The sequence below is a fragment of the Neopsephotus bourkii genome, unplaced genomic scaffold, assembly GCF_033783945.1.
Source record: "Neopsephotus bourkii isolate Nb327-2 ecotype Australia unplaced genomic scaffold, CSIRO-AGI_Nbou_v1 NB_1765, whole genome shotgun sequence".
NCBI lineage: Eukaryota > Metazoa > Chordata > Aves > Psittaciformes > Psittacidae > Neopsephotus > Neopsephotus bourkii.
Window position 1 is genome coordinate 9278697 of NW_026902239.1, and position 23985 is coordinate 9302681.

At 40.4% G+C, this 23985-nt stretch overlaps 1 protein-coding gene and 2 long non-coding RNA genes across 6 annotated transcripts in view; 1 reads left to right on the forward strand and 2 right to left on the reverse strand.

Annotated features, from left to right (window-relative positions):
• LOC133225650 (tRNA (guanine(10)-N2)-methyltransferase homolog) overlaps positions 1–23985 on the reverse strand; it is a 42735-nt gene that overhangs the window by 12442 nt on the left and 6308 nt on the right. Inside the window, exons 1-9 of one of the 3 annotated variants that reach the window (XM_061378264.1) lie at positions 14645–14779; positions 11128–11193; positions 10324–10397; positions 8016–8097; positions 6623–6715; positions 5514–5648; positions 5261–5417; positions 1113–1193; positions 284–448 (exon numbers count right to left, since the gene is read on the reverse strand). In XM_061378264.1, the coding sequence (XP_061234248.1) occupies positions 284–448; positions 1113–1193; positions 5261–5417; positions 5514–5648; positions 6623–6715; positions 8016–8097; positions 10324–10397; positions 11128–11193; positions 14645–14719 (928 nt within the window). In that variant the 5' untranslated portion in view covers positions 14720–14779. Of the gene's footprint in view, positions 1–283; positions 449–1112; positions 1194–5260; positions 5418–5513; positions 5649–6622; positions 6716–8015; positions 8098–10316; positions 10398–11127; positions 11194–14644; positions 14780–23985 lie in introns of those variants that run through there. The other 2 variants (XM_061378266.1, XM_061378265.1) reach the window with 2 other exon arrangements.
• LOC133225651 (uncharacterized) lies at positions 14917–18308 on the forward strand. Of its 2 annotated transcripts, XR_009729223.1 has the most exons (4): positions 14917–16191; positions 16981–17050; positions 17365–17607; positions 17844–18308. It is a non-coding gene; the product is annotated as an uncharacterized LOC133225651 (long non-coding RNA). The 2 variants fall into 2 exon arrangements; XR_009729222.1 differs by lacking the exon at positions 14917–16191 and having other exon boundaries at positions 16292–17050.
• LOC133225652 (uncharacterized) lies at positions 20902–22096 on the reverse strand. The gene is made up of 2 exons (XR_009729224.1): positions 21421–22096; positions 20902–21083 (listed from the first exon to the last, which is right to left on the reverse strand). It is a non-coding gene; the product is annotated as an uncharacterized LOC133225652 (long non-coding RNA).

A 23985-nucleotide genomic window follows, 5' to 3' on the forward strand; every position in this document is an offset into this window, starting at 1 on the left:
CTTCCTTGAAGGATAATTTTCAGCCATATTGATTTCTAGTGGTAAATATAATATGCTGTCCACAGAAGAAAGTATTATAGCCAACTTTGTTACACATCTGTAACTATCCTTAAAATAAATGCAGAGATATCAAATGCAGATTTCCACAGTGCTGCTCTCAACAGTAAACTTTTACAGCATGAAAACTGCAGGCCTGAGCACTCATCAACACATTAAATCAATGTACATAAGCGATAATCTTTTAGTCACTGTTATCAGGCAACAAAAAGCAGTACAAGCTTACGATCTGTAATGATTGCATCGAACAGCGTCCCTTTTCGCCATATTGGTCTTGAAGAATCAGAAACTAGTGCATCAAGGTAATATTTCTCTAAACCGTACTGTCGGAGATTAGCTCTGATATTTTCATCTGGCCCTCTCCATTTCTGGTTCTTTCTGGTTGCTTTACCTGGGGGGAGAAGCACATGGAACAGAAAAAAAAACATGTTCAACAACGAACTATTTTATAGGAAACACTTTCAGAAACTTTGTGATTCAATTTAAAGGAAAGTAACTGTAACATTCAAACCCAGCACTTATCTCCAGCCTTATTCTACTCACTGTCACAAATACTTACGATAAACTTCACAAGTAACAAGGAATAATGAAAATACATGCCAAATTCTACTGTACCATCTGCACAGGGTATCTAAAAATGTATTTGTAATAATGCTAGTTTGTATGATGTTCTCACTATACATCAGTCGTAACTGTGTCCAATGACTCTCATAATTTGCACTGGAGTCTTTCAGAGAAGTAAGAATGGGATTAGTCTTCCTGGGTTAGGTTACGAGAAGCTTCCCCCATCACAGACTAAGAAAGCACACAGCTGTTGCAACTACTATTTGGAACCTTGTTTTGGTTTTTATTATTCCTTTTATTAAATATTTCCTGATTAAATAAGAGAACAGCTTAGCTAGGATACATGTAAATTAGTTAATAAAAATAACCATAACCAAATAAATCCTGTGAAATTGATGTTGCTTTAAAATCCACTAAGTATTATCTGCTACCATCCGTATTCTTAAATTCCAGAGAGTAAGATTTCTGTGGCTTAGAAATATGCAACATACCTAATCCATGGATTGTATTGTAATCTATATCAGTACCACAAACATATGCTCCAAAGTGTGCTGAGGAGATTAGAAGGCCGCCTATGAAGAGGAGAAAAGGGGAAAATATAAACTGCTGCCATAAATGTTACCTGTGCTAGGATTTTTTTTCTCGGGAGCTTCAGGAGTTTACACCAGTAGCAACACACTACACCCAATGCTAGACCCAAGAAAAAAAAAAAAAGAAAAACAAAACAAAAACCAACAAAGTAAAACTACCAACCACTTAGAATCATGATGCAACTATAACCAGTGCTAACAGCACTTAATAACACTAAGTCCCTTGTCTGCTATACCTATCTTCCTTATCTTGCTATGCCCTATGTCACTCCTTATTTCTGGAGACTGTTCTTAGGAGCTTGCTTATGGTTTTCTGTATTTCGAGGCAGTAAGATCCTTTAATCATTACATGAACTGAAACTCTTAATTCTACTTGGCAAGGAGCAGAATTTCAAATTGTCAGAAAATTTAAATTGTTGGAAAAATCATTACAAAACAAATGGCAATTCTACCAACATCTGTTCTCAAAGTCAATCACCTTAATTCTGTTTAAAATCAATCCTGTTGCTGATTTTGGCCACTCCCTGAGTAAGAAGCAATGGTCAAGAACCTTCTAAGTATTTCCAGCGTAAACAGCAACATCAAAAAGTTTTCTATAATTGTTTTGCTGTGTGAAAACTATAGAGATGCATTTTTCTGTGAGTATGCTGCCTATTTTGTCAGTATATTTATCAGCAGGATCACCCTGGAACTAAACTATTTTATTAAACATTACTATTGTGATCTGCTTTCCTAATTAAAAACATAACAAAAAGCCAGAAAAGTACACGTGATTTCCACTTGAAATTTGGCAATGACTGAACAGCCACCAGAAAAGAGCAAATTATTTTATCTCTTTAACAGCTTTCAAATGAAAAGATGGATGGACAGCAGGAGATTATCAAAGAGCTGTGCTGTCAAGTTGTTAATAAGGAGGTATGCAGCTCACATGGTGAATTAATGAGAACAAGGCTGTGAACCCCACACTACTGATGTCAGCTGCTTATGGATACAAACAATCCTGCTAAAATAAAGGGGATGACTGCTACAGGACCAAGGGTTGAGCAAGCAAGCTTGCTGTGCAGGTGACTCCCTTTTGCTGCAGCGTGGAGTGGCATCTCAAATGGCAGCACTGCTCCATGCCACCCACTGAGCACTGACAAATCCCTAACATGCCCTGCATGCACAGGCTAAAATCCCTGTCTTGGGCACTAGAAAATTCCTACACAGTGTGCTAATGAACTTTACCAAAACTGAAGGTGAGGGAGAAAACCAGAAAAAATTCCTCTGCTTTTTTTGTGTGTGAAATGGATCAGGGAAAAGCAAGGTTACTCACCCCAGAGGAGTCACCCATTTCCCTTCTTGGCTGCAATCCCTCAGAACAGATGGGCAGTACCTCCAGAGGGTCAAGACAAATTTAGCTAGCCCTGACCCCAAGTATGGCATACCACCCAGTCCTATAAAAAAAGTAAGAAGAAAGTACTTTGCCCATCTAAGAATATTTTTAATTACAGAGGAAAAAAGGGTTTCAGTTAAGAAAACATGAACTTACAGCTTTTAATAAATTTCAGGTGGTACTAGCTCAATTGTGTTCACACAGAAGGTGCATGAATATTTAAAAACTAACATGGCCAGCCCTTTGCCCTACTATGGACAAAAGAAATATAATCAAAGGGTTAATCAGTGAATCACTGTGTCCCCAGTGATTATCAGCAGAACAGTGATGGCACAGAACTTCACACCTTTCTATCCTGCTCTATTTCCCCCATCTCTTCAGCATAGGTGGGGCCCTGGTCATACCACTATCCTCCAGGATGTCAAAGAAAACATTTCTGTCATTTGCAATTATGCAGTATCACGGGCAAAGTAGTGACAAATATCCTTCAACAAGCTTACTGAGCTATCCTGAACAGATTGTCGAGGAGAAAGTACATTCAGGTAAAAGACTTAATTTATTCTTCCAGAAACCTCCAGGTTTTCTTCTGCCCAACACTGAGGAAAGAATATTGAAACAGTTTACAGAAATTCTGTTTTATATCTCAAAACCAATCCTAGCTAGTCCAATTCTGCTTCACAAAAAAGGGGACTCAAGTCTCCTAAACCAGCCTGGTCAAAAGCACCTTTTTATTCCAAGGACAAATTCCAATTGCCCACTCTTACACCAATGTGGAAGACTTGTGACTTGGCTCAGTCAGCAAAACCAGTTTATTTCCAACAACCAAGCACCATCTTGCAAGGCCATTCTAACTTGGTACTATTAACCTTTTCAGCATAAAAACCAGGAAGAAGCCAAGCCAGGTATTAAAAGTTGCACCAATAAAGAAAACTTGAAAATGCTCCTCAAATCCTGAATGTATGTTCTTTCCAAACCCATCTTCTCAAAGTCACTGCATCACTCTCAACTACCTCACAGATTTCCACTGCCAGGGCACTGCTGCACTGACAATCTGGAAAATCCTCTAAAGGACCTCAAGAGACAACTGAAATTCCCAGGGTTTACCCACCGAAAGTAGGTGGCAAAGGCCACTGTTTACTTGTTTAGTTATAAATACACTTTAGTGATAAATGGTGTACTACCCAGTATCTCCAACTTCCCAAAGTACGCTTAAATATCAAGCCAATATAGCCCAGATGTCTCATGCAATAAACCCACAAAAACTGCAACTGAAATCATTAGGCAATCTGAGAATTTTGTGTATGCTACGTTCTGAACTGAAACACCTCTTAACATTTATCTTGCATTTATTAACATTTATCTTGCATTTCTATAGCTTCACCACTTCAGTGTGATTTACCCTTCCTTTCTTTTCCTCAATTTTCACTTAAAAGGAAATAAACAGAGAATTTTCTGTTTTAAGTTTAGCAGATTTTTGTAAAAAGACACAAAACCATAGACACCAAAACAGAACAAGCTGCTTAGAAAAGAGGCAGAGGACTTTCCTCAACCTTTCAAAGAGTACTACCCATCTACAAGGAACACAGGAACAAAGAGGAAGAAATTTTGTAAGACATTATGGTGCAGGCAAAAAAACAGGTCATGAATGAACAAGAATTTAAGACAAAAACATACAGTTCACAGAAGCCTCATGTTTCTGAAAATATTAAATCCCTGGTCTGTTTTCTATGGTACAAAGAAGCCACATACTAATACGAATTTGTCCTGCTAGTGACACTGTAGTGTTGTCTTCTCTCCCCCTAACTTCTCTGCAGTGATTTCCACAGCAAATTCTCTTCATCCTCTCATTAATGTAAGTATTTTTCATTGTACATGTCTCACATGTCACCTTCTTGATCAAAGTTTAGTAAATTCAGGTCAGAAACATAGCCTTTGTTATGCTTTTGGAGACATTACTATCAGTAGCTTAACACAATAGACACTTGTATGATTAAACAGCAGGAGCTGACACAACAGATCTTCTATTTCACCGACAAATAGCTGAGCTTCCCTTAGGCAAAACGCGCGTCTATGCCACACACAGAGTAACATGTGGAATAAGAGCTCCCCCTCCTGGCTCAATTAGGAAAAGTTCAGCTGGGGGCGAATACCTTGTGTGAGCGGTAGCATCTGAAGACCAGACATGATGGTACAAGGAAGTGATCGCTACCTTGAATGCTATGACCTAACTACTGCTATATTGTGTTATATGCTCAGAAGTGCCCTCAGCACTCCTCTAAAAAGCCACCTCCACAAATGCTGCTCCTTGTAACATTCTGAAAGCAGCTGCAGGGAGCACTCCAGCCAAATGCCAGTTTTTGGTCACTTGGTTGCCTTAAGCAGTCCATGACAACCACGAACTTGGTGTTTTAAGACACGTTACATGAAGTAATACAGTGAAGACAGACTTCTCAGAAGTGTAAAATAAACTGCTGACATTTTCTGAAGTTGATCTCCTTCCCCCAAAATCCCTTTTAAGTTAACAAAACTTTAATTTTAGAATCACCATTTTGCTTTTGTATCATCTCAATTACTAGTTGAGCACCAGAAGCCACTGCACCAGGAAAAGTGTGGTGTAAACAGTCACACAATCTCCCAGTTTTTCCTACCAGGAGAAAAAAACCTAAATATATACCTGTTCCCACAAATGGATCATATACAACATCGTTGGGTTTTACTCTCCCATGGTTTGCCATAATGAAAGACAGGCAGGCATCCATGCTCGTGTTTCCAATGAAGTGTCTCTTTTTTACACTGTAGGACTCAATAAGTTCTCTTTGGCCATCTGCAATCTGTTGAAGCATTTAAAAATCACTGTCAGGTCTTAGATACTTATATAAGAAGACATCTAACAGCTTGCAAGAACTGAAGCAAGCATATTCACGCACCCATCTACCAAAATACAGGTGAAAAGGCTCTTCTGGAACATTATTAGGGTCCATTCCATAATCTTCTAAAATCCAAAAGATGTGTTCTGGTTTCTTTAAATTTACTTTTCCTTTGAATGGCAGAAATTCAAGGGCCTGTACAACAAAATAAAACAGAATAAAAAAGTAACAGGGTCAAACCTTTTAAAGATGCACCCCTCAAAAAAAAAATAAAAGGGAAAAAATAAACCAGTTGTGAATATGATGCATTCTCAATTTTCTCTGGATTTACAAAATCCCTTCTCTTGTAACTAAAGATAGCTCAAATAATTAAGGATTAGCTATCAGGAACTGTTTTTAATTAACTGAACAGAATTCAACTTTAGAATAAATAAGCTGTACATATTATACAATTTTCAAGTTGCAGTGATGATGAAGAATGGAATTTAAAATTTCAGTAATGCGCAGCTACACCGATTTACACAGCATTATTTCATGTACACAAAAACTGAACAAAGAGGAAAGGGCAGCTACTATGAATACAGATCATTTCAGTCTCAGTAAACTAAGTACATAGACTAAATAGGTGCTAAAATAACATGTGGAAGAGCAAAAACTAACAGTATTTTAGAAAAACAGTCTAATTAAAATACTGATATAGTTAGGAGAGCACAAGTGTAGACAGGAGCATAAGGACAGAACAGAAAATCAGCCCACAGCTTGCAACTTAAGTCACTTGTTCCACATTCTACAACAATAAACACCTAAGATGGAGATCAAGTAACAGATTTTCTAAACACTTAGCACCTAACACTAGCCACTTGAATCCTATAGCTCTGGGCAATAAGCTTTAGTTTCCCAGGACACTGGGCTGAAATCAACAGTGATATTTGTCTTTACATAAGCCTTATGTGGTCTGTTCAGAGAAAAAAAAAAAAAACAACAAAACAAAGTAGTGAATTTTGAGGGAATGTTAATTCAGACACAAAGATCTCATTTAGAACTTAGTAGACATAAGCCGTAAACTGCGTTAAGACCTTCAGGAAAACAAAAATTAAATAAACAGCATGGAATTAAGACCAACATGAACAGATGAAATTAAATGTCAGATTTCTTAAACAACTACTTACATCTATCTTTTTTATTTTCTGTGCTTGGGTCAGTGTTTTGTTAAATGTATGAATATGTATTTTGTAAGTAGAGTCTGACTGCAGATATGGAAGCTGAAAAAGAAGCAAAGACACTTTCATTTGTACAGCTTCAGTGCTATTACCCCATTTTTTATAACAAATCTGGTCATTCTACAATGGAGCTATGGCATTGGTGGATAGGAACGGAGCAATTTATGTCATCTACCTGAACATGTGCAATGTGTTTGATGTTGTCCTGCACAACATCCTTGTTTTTAAATTGGAGAGGCATAGATTTGATGGGCGGACACATGGTGGAAAACCAAGAATTGGCTGGATGGCCACACTCAAACAGTTGTGGTCAACAGTTCAAAGTCCAAGTGGAGAATAGTGATAAGTGGTGTTCCTCAGTGGTCAGTATTGGGACCGGTGCTGTTCAGCGTCTTTGCTGGTGACAGTGGGATTGAGTGCACCCTCAGCAAGTTTGCTGATGACACCAAGCTGTGTGGTTTGGCTGATACCCTGGAGGGTAGGGATGCCATCCAGAGGGACCCTGACATGCTTGAGAGATGGGCCATTGCCAACTTCATGAAGGTTGGGTCAGGACACCTGGGTCAGGACAATTCTAGGCACAGTTACAGGCTGGGCAGAGAACAGATTGAGAGCAGCCCTGAGGAGAAGGGCTTGGGAATGTTGGCTGGTGAGAAACTCTGCATGAGCCAGCTTCAGTATCTGCTTGCAGCCCAGAATCAACTGTATCCCAGGCTGCATCAAAAAGAGTGTGGCCAGCAGGTCAAGGGCAGTGATTTTCCCCCTCTACTCTCATGAGACTCCACCTCAGGGTTCAGCTCTGGGGGGCCCCAACATAAGGAGATGAACCTATTGGAGCAAGTACAGAAGAGGTCCAAGAGGATGATCAGAGAGCTGGAGCACCTCTCCTATGAAGACAGGCTGAGACAGCTGGCCTTGCAGAGAGGCCTCAGAGCAGCTTCCAGTGCTTAAAGCAGGCCAATAGGACCACTGGACAGAAACATTTTTACAAGGACAGGTAGTGACAGGGCAAGGGGGAATGGCTTTAAACTGACAGAGGACTGATTTAGATTAGATATTAGGAATAAATTCTTTAATTTTTGTGAGGGTGCTGAGGCACTGGCACAGGTTGCCCAGAGAAGTTATAGCTGCCTCGTCCCTGGAAGTGCCCGAGGCCAGGTTTAACAGCCTCATCCCTGGAAGTGCCCAAGGCCAGGTTTAACAGGCCTTTGAGCAACCTGGTCATGGAAGGTGTCCCTGCCTGTGGCAGGGGGATAGAACTAGATGATCTTTGAGGTCCCTATCAAGCCCAAAACATGCTATGAGTAAGGAACCATTTTATCCACATGTTTTATAAGCATACCATCTTGTCCACTGGATAGTTCTTCAAAGATGCATAGAGCTCTCCTGCAGATCTTCCATGACCCCACAGTTCAAATACAGATCTGAAATTACAAAGTTTAAGAGTGCAGTAATGCGGAGGGACAGAAATACCTTACAGATACTTCTTCCTTTTAATCTTCTTGGACAATGTACTTAAGCTTTGCTTCATGGACTGCTGAAATTCAGTAATTAACTCTTAGCACATGCTTAGGTTTTGTTCTTAACAGGACACACTTAATTTTATTCCCAAGGTGGTTTTTCAATTATGCTTTTTTGTTTGGTAACATGTCCTAAAAGTTAAATTTCAGTCTTAGTACCCTTGGCTATCACAGACCTTTTCCTAGCACACAGTGATATCAGCAAATGAGACAAAATTCATTTGCACCTACCAATTTGATGAGGTAAGCAAAGGCTGAAAAAGGTCAAGAGCAGACTTACAGTGTTATGCTGCCCTGGAGTAACACAAATGGTCATTATATGCAAGACGCAGTTTCACATCTCAGAGGTTCTGTCCCGTTTTAAGATGTGGTTATGACGTTTGACATTTTGAGATGCTGAAATACTGTCATCTTATTTTGCCTGTTTTCTTAATGTCAGCTTTAAGTATTGCCTTGAAGATGAGAGAACTGATGCTACTGTAATGAAGGCTAACACCACATCACAGACCTCTCCCCCAGCAGTCAAATATCTCAACCAAGTGCCTTTCCATATAAAAGACAAAAAACCAAACCCTTTTAGTACAGGAATCCTAATGTCACTGCATTTGTTGTTAGACACTCATATGCACATTTGCAACACACTATAAACACAGTCTTTAAGGACTAGAATACTATGGAGCACCTTTTCAAAGAATGTTCAAAGATTTAGCTCACTCAAACAAAACCAACAGAACTACATTTTACTAAGTGACAACAACAGATACCAAAGCCCAGTGATAATTTTGTTAATGTACTCCTTTCCTGAATAAATTAAGGCTGTATTTCTAACCTGCACCCTACCCTGAAAAAGAGAGTGCTTTTTTGCAGTGCCTATTTTTTAATGAAAGCATCTGATTCATCTACTGTGAGAATTTAAACTGTATTTATAGACAAAGCAATGAAAATGCTGACAGCATAAGCCATCAGAGAACTGAATCTTTTAATTTTATTAAACTGTTAGAGAAATTCTTCTAACAGGCCTGCTTCTTACTTCTACACTTACATGTGTATGTGGGCAAGGGGGTGAAACCAACACAAAATGTTGGGAAGATTTTGCTTAGATAAATGTATGCTTCAGAACTTCTAATTTTTATTAGCAATACAATGGAGATGCTTCAGCAATCTTACTCTAAAATAAACATACCTCCCCACAGCCAGTAGTAGGTCAGTAAGAAAATCTGGACCTGTTATGCTTTCTACATCAGATAAGCATACATTAGCTTGGAGAGCATGGCATATGAAGCATCTGCAAACTTCTTTAGACATCTATGGCTGCTTTTTGAAGTACATTACAGCTTTTCTCCATTGGAAATATACTGTCATAAAGACAATTTTGTACACATGGGGTTCCTTTAGGCAAGAGTGGACAGCCCAAGTCATTGCAGGTAAAACTGAACACCTGACACAAACAGCACTCAACAGGGACCACGCGACACTGCGCAGAGGCACCCAAACTAACTCTGAACAAGACAGCACAGACTTAGTATGGTCACAGAGTCATACCACAGTCATGTTGCTTCTCATTCTGAACCATACCTCTGAGGTATCTCTCAAGCCTCAACAGAAAGCATGTTATTCAGACACCTCTGAAAAAGACCAAAAGCAGCTGGAACAATCACACTGTGGCATATTTCTGTGGTCTTGAATTTTCTAGAAAGACTACTGTTGCAGCAGTCTGGGCTGAGGGCTCAGATACCAGCACTAGGAAGGCCCGTAACCTTTCCCTTACAAACAGGATTTTCATTTTTTTTTACACATCACTAGTTTTATCTTTTGATTCCAGACGTATTTTAAAACAAGCCAGTAACTAAACAGTACTCAAGGCAACTAAAACACTGTGACACTACAGGTCAGGTACTGGCTCTGCAGTGAAGAACACTGCTTCAAGACCCTGCACTGATTGTACACTAAGTAGAGAATGGGCATGCTACACAATCAGTCCTATAGGCTCCAGTAATGTCTTCTCAGTTCTAGAGGTAATCGGAGACTGCTTAAGACTCTATACAAAATTAGTACTAATTTTATATACGTATATATATGAACAATTTTCCAACACTTATATTACCATTTACAAGATTTTTCACCTCTTACTTTGCACATACTGTCCGTTTCATCAGTCCCCTTGCCATCTCTTCTGTAGGAATATTGAGAATCCAAAATGGAGACTGAAATAAAGAGAAGATAACTGAGGCAAATACCGAGCTGGAGGATGTCACATGGCTTACATAACTACACGATTCTGTTTTATAAAAACAGAATACGCATGCTGAAGATTTTAAAAATAGATAAACAGGTGACCTGTGCAGAGAACATAAGAATAAAGCTTTTAATTCGAGACAAATATGTATACTTGGCTTCAGTGTCTGAGAAATTAGTAGGTATTTCATTTTCCCACCACATCTTTGACTTGGTAAAATACTATTATTTATGCTTCTCTAGATTATTCATCCTCCAAAAACTCAAAATACCTCGTTACGTACAAGCAGTAAGTAAAACTCAGTAATGTTCTCTGAATAAGCACCAAGACCACAATCACAGAGCTTCCTAGCTTCACTCTTCCAAGATACGCTGCCTCACTGATTTAGTCAAACACTAAATTCAAACCACTGCTGATTTCCTGGCTCGGATATTCTGAGAAGTCAGGAGAGCCTCCCAGCAGGTGGCACTGCCTCCTTTCACACCGTTGATTTAAGCCACCCTGAGGTGCATGTCATGCATCTTTTTAATCAGTCCCGTGTCTTCACTGAATTTGAGAATTGCCTGGTTTTGGAAGATGCCTTATTTCCCTCAGAAAATTCCAAATTTATTCTGCGACCCACATTTAATAAAAATACTACAAAAACCATACTTGCACACCATACCTGCAATCAAGTAAAACATTAAGCTCTCACTTACATTTACACGAATTTCCTGCTCACCACTGAACTGTCCACCGTGAAGTGAGAGCAAAGATTTTATTTCCTAAAGTGAAAATATAAAGGTCAGTTTTTAGAAGCATTAATTAATGTTTCAAAGAAAGGAAAAAAAAAATCAGCATGCATAAATTCTAATGCAGATGGTGATCTCCACAGGAATTATAACAAACTGAAACAAGAATGGCTTAATATCAATGTTTTCAATGCATGACAAAACAAAGAAGAGTTAGTAGGTGAAACAATATGATACACCATTAAAAGTGTTACTTTTTCTTGTTAAACTAACTTACTGGGTATACCTCAACAGTGCTCTGCAATGCCATGTTATTTTACTAATTCAATAGACAAATGTAATTTTTAAAAGACACTTTAAATATTTTAAACTGGGTTTGTGTCACTGGAAAAGGGTGCACAGAGAATCTGTGGATGCCTCATCCCTCGAAGTGTTAAAGACCAGGTTGGATGGGGCTTTAGGCACCCTAACCTAGTGGAAGGCATCCCTGCCCATGGCAGGAGGGTTGGAACTAGATGATCTTGAAGGTCCCTTCCAACCCAAACCATTCTATGTACTATGATACTATGAATTATAAGCAAAACATCAGAGATAGCAACAGAAGAATGAACAGTTTTTATTACCAACTAACTGTGGGAACTGACAGTGAAACACTAAACATAGATATGTGGACAGAGCAGAGATCCACAATTAAATTCAGCTCTTATGTACTGTTCATGAACTGAAAAAAATTTAGACTCTCCTGGAAAAACAGACTCTCACAACATTTCTCTTACAAAATTATTCTATTCTTCAAATATTTTTTGGACTTTCATGTAAAAGCCATGTCTCACCAGTAACAATGCCAGACCCAGCACTGAGTACCAATTCCTTTTCTGTTACCTCTTGGCTTTACGGGTATCTCAACAGTTTTCTTCCATAGGTGTCTTTTCCCAAGTAAATTAAATCATTATTTTTCCAAAGTAAATGAAATTGAGCATTTGTAAATTTGCAAATGAAACTGACATTGCCTTATTTGTTTCCATTTGCATAGAAAGGACATAAGAAAACACTGGAAGGAAGTCTGTTACAAGAGAATAGAAGTTTATGCACAGCTATTTTGTTGTATGGTAATGGGATAGAAAAAGCACCTGAGATTTTACACATGATATTAGTGGCATCTCCACACACTACTGGTAATATTAGCTACATAAAAGTGACAAGAAAGAGAAGCATAAAAATCACAACCTGTGAGAAAAGGCTTGGAAAGAAATGCAAGCATGACTTCTACACACATGAAGGTTGCAGATAAAGGAAAGTAATATTTTTGACATTTACTAAGAGGAGATGAGAGCACTGGCTTCAGATGACAGCAGTGCTGTGGATGAGAGGTTGGGAAGATCCTTACAAAAGTAAAGACAGTGAAGCACCGGAACAGATCTGCCAGAAAATACTGGTAAGTGAACATCTGACATGCATCCATCCACCTGTCCATCAGAGACACTGTGTGCTGAAAAAGGAATCAGGATGCCCGATGTCAGCCCTCAGTATCTGACTCAACCGAGGAGAAACCCCAGACTATGGAGCACAGTTTCCTACCGACTAAGAAATAAGAAAACATGGAACTTCATCCTACAGGCACTTAACCACAAATGTCAGCTTCAACAAACACCTTGTGCTGTTGTGATCTAGCACCATCACCAGAAGAAAAGCAGGCCTCTTGCATCCCATATGCAGGTGTGCTAGAGCTGGAGATCAGGCAGCTGCATCTTGCTAAGAGAGTCTGTCCTTGCTTGTTTCATTAAGTTTCAGACAAATCAGGTCCCTAATGCTGCTCATTACAAAGCCAAACATGTGGTTGAGCAGTCACCAGAGTACAAGGAAAGGGAAATGGAGCTCCTGGAACAACCAAATAGAACTACAGCCTTCATGAAAAAAAAAACAAAACAAAAAAAAACAACAAAAACCAACCAACCAACAAACAAACAAAAACAACAAACCCTTGCTGTGTACGTATGGATCATCTTTCTTTTACTTAAAGACTTTGCCTAAAGAAAAACTGGTTTGATCATAAACAAACTCCTGTTCCAGTCTCACAAAGCAGACAATAAAAAGTATGCACAAAAGCATGAAAAATAATGAAAACAAATTATACAACACACATTAAGTATTTAAAAACGTGTAAGGATGACCTACCAATTCTAACAAAATAACTCTGCATTTCAGCACTACTTTAAACAACAGCAAACCACGCTGGATATCCTATTACTAGCTCTTCAAGATGGTGCCTAGTGGAGCGCTTAGGAGACCAAAATTTTTGTAGTGTAGTAACACTTAAGTCATCCTGGGAAAAAAATAAATCATAACCTAAATTTTAAAATCAGAGGGTTTTCTTATAAACTCATAAATTGAGTGTTATATTAAACTAGATATGCACCAAGGGCGCAGAAAAAAACACCAGGACCTCACAAAGAATAGCAGGGAGCTTCAGATGTTACTTTTTTTTTTGTTTTACATGATTTCTGCGAATACCGCTCAGTAAGATGAAACCAATTTGGTGACAGCCAAGAGGCATAAACATGCCCATGGCAAGCAGACAGCAGTCCTCGAGGCAGCAGGACCTGCTGGCTTCCGCACCCTGTGCGCTGCTATCCTACCACACAGGGTTTGCTCACGGGTCCTGTGTCAGCCAGAGTGGCACAAACCCTTCTGATCACACGGAAACCAATACTCAGGATCAAAAGCCAGAAGCGAGCAGCCTTCAGTGCCGTCAGTAAGACTCTGAGGAAGGGGGCTTGTGACCAGGACTCCAGCCAAGGCACTGGAGACCTCCATTAGCTCCCGGCCTGCGAGGCAAGACATTTCAGGGAAGCCCCATCCTAGCTGCACCCCAATAAAGACATCTGGCCCCTCCAGCGCCGCACAGCTCCACCAGTGACTGGGTCAGAGAGGATCTCACCTGTTGCCAGGTCAGCACCAACCATTTATGTACCCACACTATGCTAGTGGGAGCAGATACATAGTTAAAAAAAAAAAAAAAAGTCACCACAAGACCTTAAAAACACTTCTGTAAACAAAGTTCTCCCTACCAGTTTCCATTTCTGATCTGAAGCCCCTAGTACTTTGCTGGCAACCTCTCCTAGCTCCAAAGGCTCTTAAAAGCAGACAGTCCTGCCTTATAGGCACCATGAAGAGGCTGTCCATGGAGGCTGAAGCAGGAGGAGGAAGCTACCTTCCGCTAAGCCCGAAGGCAGAAGGCGTAGCCCCGCGCCCAGCGCCGCCTGACACAGGACGCGGAGAGGGAAGGGCCTCTGGCGCCCTTCGCCCGGCAGCCGCAGGCGCTCCCAAGACAGGCGGGGCGGGCAGGAGGCGAGGCCCCACCGCGACCGGCCACTTCCCGGGGACGCCCGGAGCTGCTCCCGAGGGCAGAGGCTCACCCGGCCCCCACCACAACGGGCCAACCCTCCCAGTGCCCTGGGCACAGTCCTCATCCCGACGTGCTCACCGGCAGGCGGAACTCGAGGTGCTCCTGCGCCAGCAGCAGCAAATACCGCCGCAACGATACTGCCGGCAACGCCATGTCCAGCCATTCCCCGCCTCCCCAAGCCGCATGCGCTGCCGGGCGGGCCCAGCGCCGCAGCGGGAGCCGGAGGGGCGGGAGGGGCGGGAGCGACGGGAGGAGTCTGCCGGCTTCGGGGGGAAGGCGGCGTTACCAACTCTACCACAGCTGCCGGTAAAGGGTATGGGACTAATAGACTCCGCTGTGGGGCTCCGACGGCGGAGGCTATAGCCACGGTGCAGGGGACGGGATAAAGTACGGCTCTCGGTCTTGATTAATTACTGCTTATTTCACCTCCTTCTCACTCTTTTTTTTTTTTAACTTACGTCACGTGTCAGTGCAGCGGTACCGGTATATAAAGAAGTAAATAAATACATGTGTACTAGTCATGGGGGAAGGCTGCCGTTTCGGGCCGTGCACCCTTGTCCGCGCAACTGCGGCCTCGCCTGCCCCGGGCAGAGCTCTCCGTCGGCAGAGCAGGTCGTTAATAACACCAAGAATTAACAGGCGCCGAAGGGGTCACGTCCGTTTTTCCAGGGGAGGGATGTCAGCTCTGGCGACGTGGGGGTAAGAGCAGATAGAGACAGAAACAGATTCCCGATAAAGGGACAGAGAGAGATGTGGCTGTCCAACAGGGGCTCAAAATAACCAAATAGGCCTTTATATTGCATCTATTGTTTTATTAACATTTAGACTTGCTAGCTATAATCCCTTACTCACTGCTTTCCCTGTTATGCTGAGCTGAAAAGTTTGGCTTATCCAGATTTCGCTAAGCTTTTTATTAGGACGAGGCCAGCTCAGCGCTGAATTCATGTTCTGTATTTTCTGTGCTAATTTTTGGACAGCCTTTTTTTTTCTACGACTAAGATTTTGCTCATGACCTGTGAGCCCTGCATGGGCAGTGTTCTATATGGCCCTCCATAATCTCGTTTTGCAGTTTCTTGTGTTCTGTTTTCCTGCAGTAATCAAAACTCAGGCTTGCTGTAAAGCTTTAGGTGTGACCATTGACAAGAAAACAATCTAAATGTGAACTTTCCTAGAAGAGAAAGAGGTAGATAAGGATCAGAGTTTTTTCACCTCAGCAGTTGAGTGCGGAGACCCAGCAATAAACACTGAACTGCTGACAAACCCCATGTGTCTGAGGTTGCTTCCAAAACCTTGAGGTTGCTGAAAGACATGGAGTGAAAGAAGTCTGCTTTTATTTTTCCAATCTGTCTCCCCTTAAATGTCTTAGCTGTATAGCTCCCATTTTAGAAACCCCTTAGAAGGGAGTGTTATTGGTACAGTTTAAGCTGAATCTCTTTGAGACTTGCTTACTTTATCTAGAGAACACTGCTGTCTGCTCTCAGAAGCTGAATGCCTGTTTTCCAGTGATATTGTTTTCCAGAGAATTTAAGTGAAGTCCTGTTTTTTCCTGCTTTTGTCTAGAGGATCCATGGATCCATGCAAAATTACTGGCAGTCTTTATGTGCTGCTCAGGACAATCTGAAAGTGTATGTATGTTAATAAGTAAGACTTGCAGAGTATTTGATTCTGACATAAAAACAAAGTGCTTTTTAGATGCTGTGTTTGAAAACTTTACAGACTTGTACTGCCTGAGGAGAGTCATGAAGTTTGTCAGTGTGGGTTTGGGGAGTCATGTTGACAACACTACATAGCTGTTTTAGGGAGGGGAAGGAAGAAAACAAAATCACTCTTTTTAGCCTTCAAGGGAATTTTAAGGATGCAAAATGTAATTACTCAAATTCATATTTATCTAGGAAGCTAAAATTAACCACCCTTCTCTCACAAAAAATATAACAACAGGATCATATGGCACTCATGAGTTTCAATTTAAAAGGGGAGGACTATGAAAAGCTGTTATTTCATGTGTGTTGCTGCTTGTTGTTCTGTGTTGTCTTTTGCAGCCATTGTGTTGCCATCTCCAGCTCACCCCATGCACTTTTCTAGACTCAAAAGGCAACATGAGTGGTGTTTGACTGAAACTTGCATGTTCTGCTGGGAACTCTGGGAGAGCTCTGTCGCTGCTCATGGGGTTCACATGCAACAGCAGCTATGTATGTATATAGGCAAGTAAGAAACCTTACCAAAAAAACCCACAATGCTTTTAAAATAGACACACCTAATCTATAATTCAGTTATTAAATTGTTTAGAAATTGTATTTCTTATTTCCCCATAGAAAAGCCAGCACTAATCCTCTATTTTATTTCTGAATATCTGTAAATAAAGTAGCAGCTCTACTACTATGCTGATGGAAACACTAATGTGTCTATTCCAACAGGTGAAGGATACAGTCAATCAAATACATGGTTATAACACATTTGGATCTCTATAGGTACTTATAAAAGTCTGTCCCTAATTCATAAGAATAATTACATACTGCACAGATACTTGAAGTACTCATAATCCCATGTGTAGCAGTTCCCTTGCTAGCAGCCTGCCTGTAGGTTTTAGTAGTCAGACATGGCTGTGCAGCACAGCCGTTTAAGGGAGAACTATCTATTCTGATTTGGTTTTCTTCACTATGTAGGGCATTGCAGACGGTGCCAAGCTCACTAACTGGATTTTTACTTCTCTCTTCAGTGCCCGATGAGGAAAATCCCCCTGGTCCCACCACATATTGGCATTATAGATACTGTTTTCTGCGGATAATAATTTCTGTCAGTGTGTGGGAACCTCATCAGCACAGTGTGGGTTTGTCCACCTTTAATCAGTGTGCAGGCAGGAGAAAGGGTGCCCAGTCCTGCCTATGGGTTGGTGCCTCTTGCAGAGTGGTTTGCTCTCTTGCCTGTCAGTAAGCCTGTGCTGAACAAGTCAGCCAGCACAGTGTCAGATTGTTTTAGAAGTCTGCAGGGCTGTCGAGGGTAAGGATAAAGTTCTTTAAAAGGCATCATTGCATGAAGAGTAAGTACTGCACTGCATTTGTGTTGCATGGGGGTGTGGGACTGGTGGTACGCCCTATAACCTGTAACTTACTGCCTGGTATTACAAAATTACTCTGAATTTCAGCTGAATCGCTTCTACTTTCTTCATTGCTGTAAAATTATGGGTGGACTTAACAAAATCTTCAGACGTTTAACAAGTTTTTCACCAGCAAAACTCTCTCAAAAATTATCAGGCTGATCTGTTGTTTTTGCTTCACAGCCGACAGCATACCCAGGAACCACAGTTACAACCAGCCATTGATTTTTTTCCTGCTTGAGTGCCATAAAACATTTTCAAGAAATGGAAGAAGATAAAGGGCAGAGTGCTAAAGCTACCAGTGTGGTGGGTGACTTGAGGAAAAGTTGGCAGACCTGGGCAGAGGATCACATTGAGTATCAGAGAAAGAACCCATTCAGCAGCGAGGACAGGCTTGCATCTAAACCGGTGCATACTCACAGAGGAGATCCTACCTATGGGAGACCCCCTGAAGGGTCTCGGACAGAGCAGAGAGGGAAAGATGCTCAGTCACACGTGGGTAAGGAACTTGAAGAGCTGTGCTTGATCATCAAAAGCATTGGAGAGGTGGGAGAAGATGGACATGTGAGTGTAACATTCGGGCAGCTGTTTGAGACATATGTGACTATTTCCAATAAAGTAGTAGGAATCTTGTTAAGAGCCAGAAAACACGGTCTGGTTCATTTTGAAGGTGAAATGCTTTGGCAAGGAAAAGATGATGGTGTGATCATCACTTTACTAGAGTAAGGCTTTTTCATCTAATGAATTCTGCTGCATGGTTCCATTGTAAACATGTATCTAGATAACATCTTTAAAGAGGTTTTCATTACCGAATTCCAACTCAGCTACTTACTGTGACATGAGCAGGAGAGAAAGTGGGTGAAAAAGATAACGGTATTTTTGTAAAAATGGTAGAGATTTGGACAGAAACCATAAATGATGAACTAACCAATCACACTGCCATTGGATTGTCCTTTCATTATTATAATCCACTACCAAATATACCACAGTTCTTCACATAACTCTGCTGGCTTACTGCTTTAGGTTGCAGAAAGTATAAATTACGAACTTGCTACCATACAACACTGATTCTTGTGTGCTGGGAAATACTGTGTGTGGGACTTTGATTTGTAAAACATGGAGTTGGAGACCTTCATGGGAGCTCATATACTTCAAAAAAAAACCAGCCCTGTACATAGCAAAATTTAGGTTATTTTTGCATGGTGATACTGAATATGGAAGTGCTTTTCATGAAGTATATGAAAGTTCCCAAATTTTCAGAAATATCACAGCAAGGGTATTTGATGGTTCCTAAATGCGTTGCATCTTGCGTGTGTTTTGGAGACATGCACTGCTCCTGGTATTTAATAGTCTGTTCTTATCATCGTATCTTCTCCAAACCTTCCATGTCTCATTTTTCCTCTGTATCTCACATCTTTTTTACCTATTCTGTTCTTCTAATGCTGTGTCAGACTGTAGAAAATCAGAAAGTTCTGCAAGCTTTTTTGGTGAATTCAGCTATACCTCTTCATTGAAGGTAGGGTGCCACAAAAAAACATGTGATGTGAAAGACAGCAGAAATTGTTTCTAGTATATTAGGGCACTGTGTGTTCATGAGGAAAAACCAAAAATCTAGCACTGTTGTTTGCAAGAGGAGAGTAGAGACCCTGTAGTACCAAATGCATAAATAGAAGTTTAGCGGTGCAGTCTCATACCTTATTTCTGTGGAGGAGCTGTGCTTTCAGAGCACAGTTGGGAGTTTTCCAAACTGGGAGAAAAAATGGTCAGCTAGTTGAAGCTGAGACCGAAAGGTGACTGATCATGATTGGTTCGAGGCACTTTGGGGGGAACTTTTTCTGTGCTGAAAACAAAACCAAAAGATTGGTTATGTACGATAGTTGTAATAATGCTATTAAAAATAATCGGGAGCTGTATATACAGCAGTTCACACCAAGAAACTGTATCATTAGAAAGACAAATATATCTATATAAAATACATATTTTTATGAGGGTAAATAAAAGTTTTTATGTGGTGTTAACTACACTACTTGATGGATCTTTAAAGTAAGATATTCTCTTGCCTCAAAAGGATATTGAAATTTAATATAAATTATGAACTTGATAAAAGTGGTAGATTATTTGATGCTGATTATACAAAAGAATAATTTTCTTGCAAAAAGCTTAAAAGAGTGGTTTTTTGTATTGACATTTTCATCCAATAGGGATTTGTATTAAAGTAAGCCTTTGACTAAACAAATAAAAATACAGATTTCATTATCCCTCTGCAGCCTTCTCCTAGTGAAAAGACAAAGTAGAAAAAAAGGAAGAAATTAATGTGCTGAAATAAGTGGACAGGGGAATCACATGCAGGTAGAGCACGCATGGGGAAACAAAGGATGGGTCTGAATCGCCACATAATTTTACCAATTTTACCATGTTGGAAAGGGAAGATGTACTGCACTAGGCATTGCTGGTGTGTGTTCCCTTAGTTTTCCAATCCAGTCCTTCTTCCTGCACAAATTGTTATCTTGCAGCTGAAAATGAGACATAGATTTTGTGAACTTAACACATTTGAAATGTGTTGTTGCTGGAACAGCATTTCTTGCCCAAATGACATGAGTGCACCTCAGTGGATTTTGGTTCCCATTAGATAAAGCCTGTACATATATTTTGATTTCAAAATGAATCAAACTTTTTACAATACAACTATGAAATGCAGGTTGTTTTAATACTAACAATTTTGGAATCTAGTCAGTTCTGCCATAGCATTAGCTCATAGCTTGCAGGAAGCAGTAGCAGGTGGTTCAGATGACACCAGCTCACTAACAGGATGGTGGTAGCAGGAAAACCAATACATTACTAGACACTGTACAAATGATACATTAAAGGACACACACTTGAGGCAGGCAGTGTGTAGCCTGAGCACTGTAAGATGGAAGTCCAGCTCATGTATACTCACTAGTTCTTAATTAAGGCTGGCTCAGGTGGCTAAATGTCAGGAATCTAGGCTTCCAGTGCCATGTAAGTAGTTAACGTTCGATTCTTGCATGGCCTCTGCTGCACTCTCCTGCTGCCAATTGCTTTAAATATCACTTGAGTACAGATAGAGCTTTAAGCACATCTCTGATCAAAACAAGCAGGGTAAGCCCTAATGAAGTGGTCTTACCCACTTCATAAGCAACTAAAAAAAGCCCTATCATGGTATTTTGAATAAAACCAAGGCTTGTTATAAAAAAACATTATTTATAGCGGAATGGGGAGATTTTAAGAATTACAGGGCCAAATTTCCTTCCAGCTTTAGATGAATATTCTCTATAGGGTGACTGAGATCTTTCTATGTGCCCATCCAATACTTATGAACACCAAGCTGACAGACTGGGGCAGGGTGCAGGTTGACAAGTCCAATCTCCTGCTTCCAGCAATAGCCAGTATTTCAAGAGAAGTCTAGAAGGTAGATAATACAATTGGTCAGCTCGTCCACTAGTACACTCCAGAATAAGAAACTACTCTGAAGCCTTTAGTCACAAATGCATCATATTGAATGCACATGACTCAATTTAGCTACTAGTTCACAAGCTTAACACAATTTTTCTTCCTCATCTGTTATGTGGAGATCAGACAGGCATCTACAGATGAAACAGGAATTTAAATTTTTCAACAGGCAATTTTTTTTTTGTAACAGGCTCCCATTAGAGTAAGTGGAACAGAATTTAGTAATTATTTCTAGTATTAGAAGTTTTCTAGTATTACAGCTTATCTGGAGTAGTAAGTAAACTCTGACCTTCTAAAAGGTGTTCTTGCTCTACCGAGTACCTTTCAGCTCTTCAAATCTCTCCTAAATTTCTTTGTGGCAAGCTCCCTCAGTGGTCTTTTCCTCTTCTGCCACTTGAAGCCTGTGAATTCTGCAGCTGGTTTAGACTGTACACTCTATGGGGACTACCTGTATTTTGTCAAGCACTGAAGGCACTTTCAGCACTTCAATAAATGTTGCACATCAGACTGCAGTTGACAGCAAGTGAATTTTTATGTTTCCAAGTTTGTCAGATTTCAAATGTGATTTTCACTGGTTTGCTTCCATTTTTATGCTTCTGTTTGCCACTCGCACTTAAGATGACTTCAGATTACCTTGATTACTACTAGTTACTAGTTTAATCACATGGTAAATGCTGTCCTTAGTCAAAACACAAACCTGTTTCTTATTCTGGATTTAACAGTGCTGTGTATCCGTTTCATCCTTTCAGAGGGGCAGTTAGTGCTTAAGTGTAAAAGCTTTATTCTCTGGGTTCGAATTAGGTTGGGAATTAATGCAAAACAATTGAACAAAAAAGCACAAATAAACCTTTGTATTTCCTAAACTTGTAGTCAAAAAAGCAGCTTTTCTCAGGACAGCTAATACTGGATCAAAGAACAACAGAGCCAGCAGCAGTGGCTAAACCACTTTGCTTCTCCAGGCTCCTGAAGAGCTGCCAAGTTACGCTCCAAGATAGTTTTATTGCTCTTTGTGCTAGAGATGATTTTGGAAGTTTTAAAATGATGTTAATAATGCTGCTGTAGAAGAAAGTGACAGTTAACCGGGTCTGCCCACCACCTTTTCCAGGGGCTAGCCAGGAATTCTGAGTGATATTCAAAGCATTAGGCTTTTCATAAAGTATTTCTTTGCCTAATTAAAAAAGTTACCTGCTGAGTGCAAGAATGGTTGTCAATATGGAAAGAAAATGGAACACAGTTCTATGCTCAAAAACACTTAACGAGATACTGAACATCCGTCTCAGTAATTAATGTGTCTCTGTTTAATGCTTTGTTGTTTGAGCCGATTTGAAGCCTGTCTGCTGCTGTCAGAGACAACTTGAATTCCCTATCTTGCTCATCAGTAAAAGTTTGGAAGCTAGATTGTATACTGATTTGTACCTTTTCAGTCTTACTGTCATTACTGGGACTCTTCTCAAATGGAAGACATAGAAGTTGATCTTTATGCTTGTGTGTACATTTGAGAACATACTGGGTGTGTCTGGGATGGAAAGTTTTCTGCAGAGCAGCCTGTAAGGCACTATGTTTTGGGTTGGTGATGGAAACAGTTGCTTAACACACCAGTGTGGTTATTGCTGGGCAGTGCTTGCACCATCAAGGCCTTCTCTTTTTCCCGCTCTGCCCCTCCAGTAGGCAAAAAGACTGCACACCTGACACAAACTGACCAGCAGGGATATTCCATACCATACGAGAGGCTTTGCTGGGGTGGAGGCAGCCACTGCTACTGGCCTGCTTGTAGGAGGTCATGAGGGATTACCTTTGCATCATATAGGTTGTTTTTTTCATTCCTCTTTCCTTCACTTACTAAACTGTCTTTATCTCGACCCATGAGTTTTTTCACTTCTACTTTTCCTATTCTGGAAGACATACTGGGTGTGAATACTAAGCAAAGGGCTATCCACAGCAAACCCCCCAGTCAAGTCTTCCACTGCACTGGGAGATCATTCCAAGATTAGCATTTATTCTGTTTATTAATCCTTTTTGACAAGTTTGTGTTGGTACTTTAAATATCAAGTCACAGTTAAGTACAGTCACATAAATTAATTAATAATAGATCAGAATACATATACATAATTCTTGAAAGATCTTAATGTTCAGATATTTCACAAAGCTAGGAGCCAGCTCAAACCTCCCCATCTATTGCACAGAAGTAGTCAAAGTTCAGTGGCTTTAATTCACACTTACAAATTCACACTGTTACAAATTTAAACCCTAAAGGGGTGCAAATGACATATGAGTGCCCACTAGTAAGAATAACAAGACATTAGGAAGGTCTTACAGAAAAGAGGTGTAAATTCTTCCAAATAGAAAGTGTTGATATTCAGAAGGATGTGAACTTTCTCAAATATTACATACAGTTCACTGTAAGAATTTTACAATACATTGTACAACTAAGGCAACAGGTGCTGGATCAGTGAAAAACACTGAGCAGATACCGTTCAGGGAAGCTTGCAGGTGCAACAGACCACCAACACCTCAACTGCATCTAAATACATCAGCCAAGGGTACTTGACTAACTGGGCATTGAGAGCTACTCTCTGCGAAGGAAAATCCACCCGGTGTATTCTGGAGGTCTGACCTTCCAGTCTGCCTTAATATGGTATTGAAAAGCAGAGCACTAGCACTACTCATTAGAGTCATACAGGAAAGGCAAAATGTTCAGCAGATTCCTTAACCAACCCAACTTGTTCTAATTTTGGGCTCAGTCCCTGCTATCAAAATTCAAATCGCATTGCTATTAGCAAGCCTGCCACATACTCACTCCACTCAAAACACATTTCTCTTAGGACTTCATTTAGAATGCAAACTTAGCCAAGGC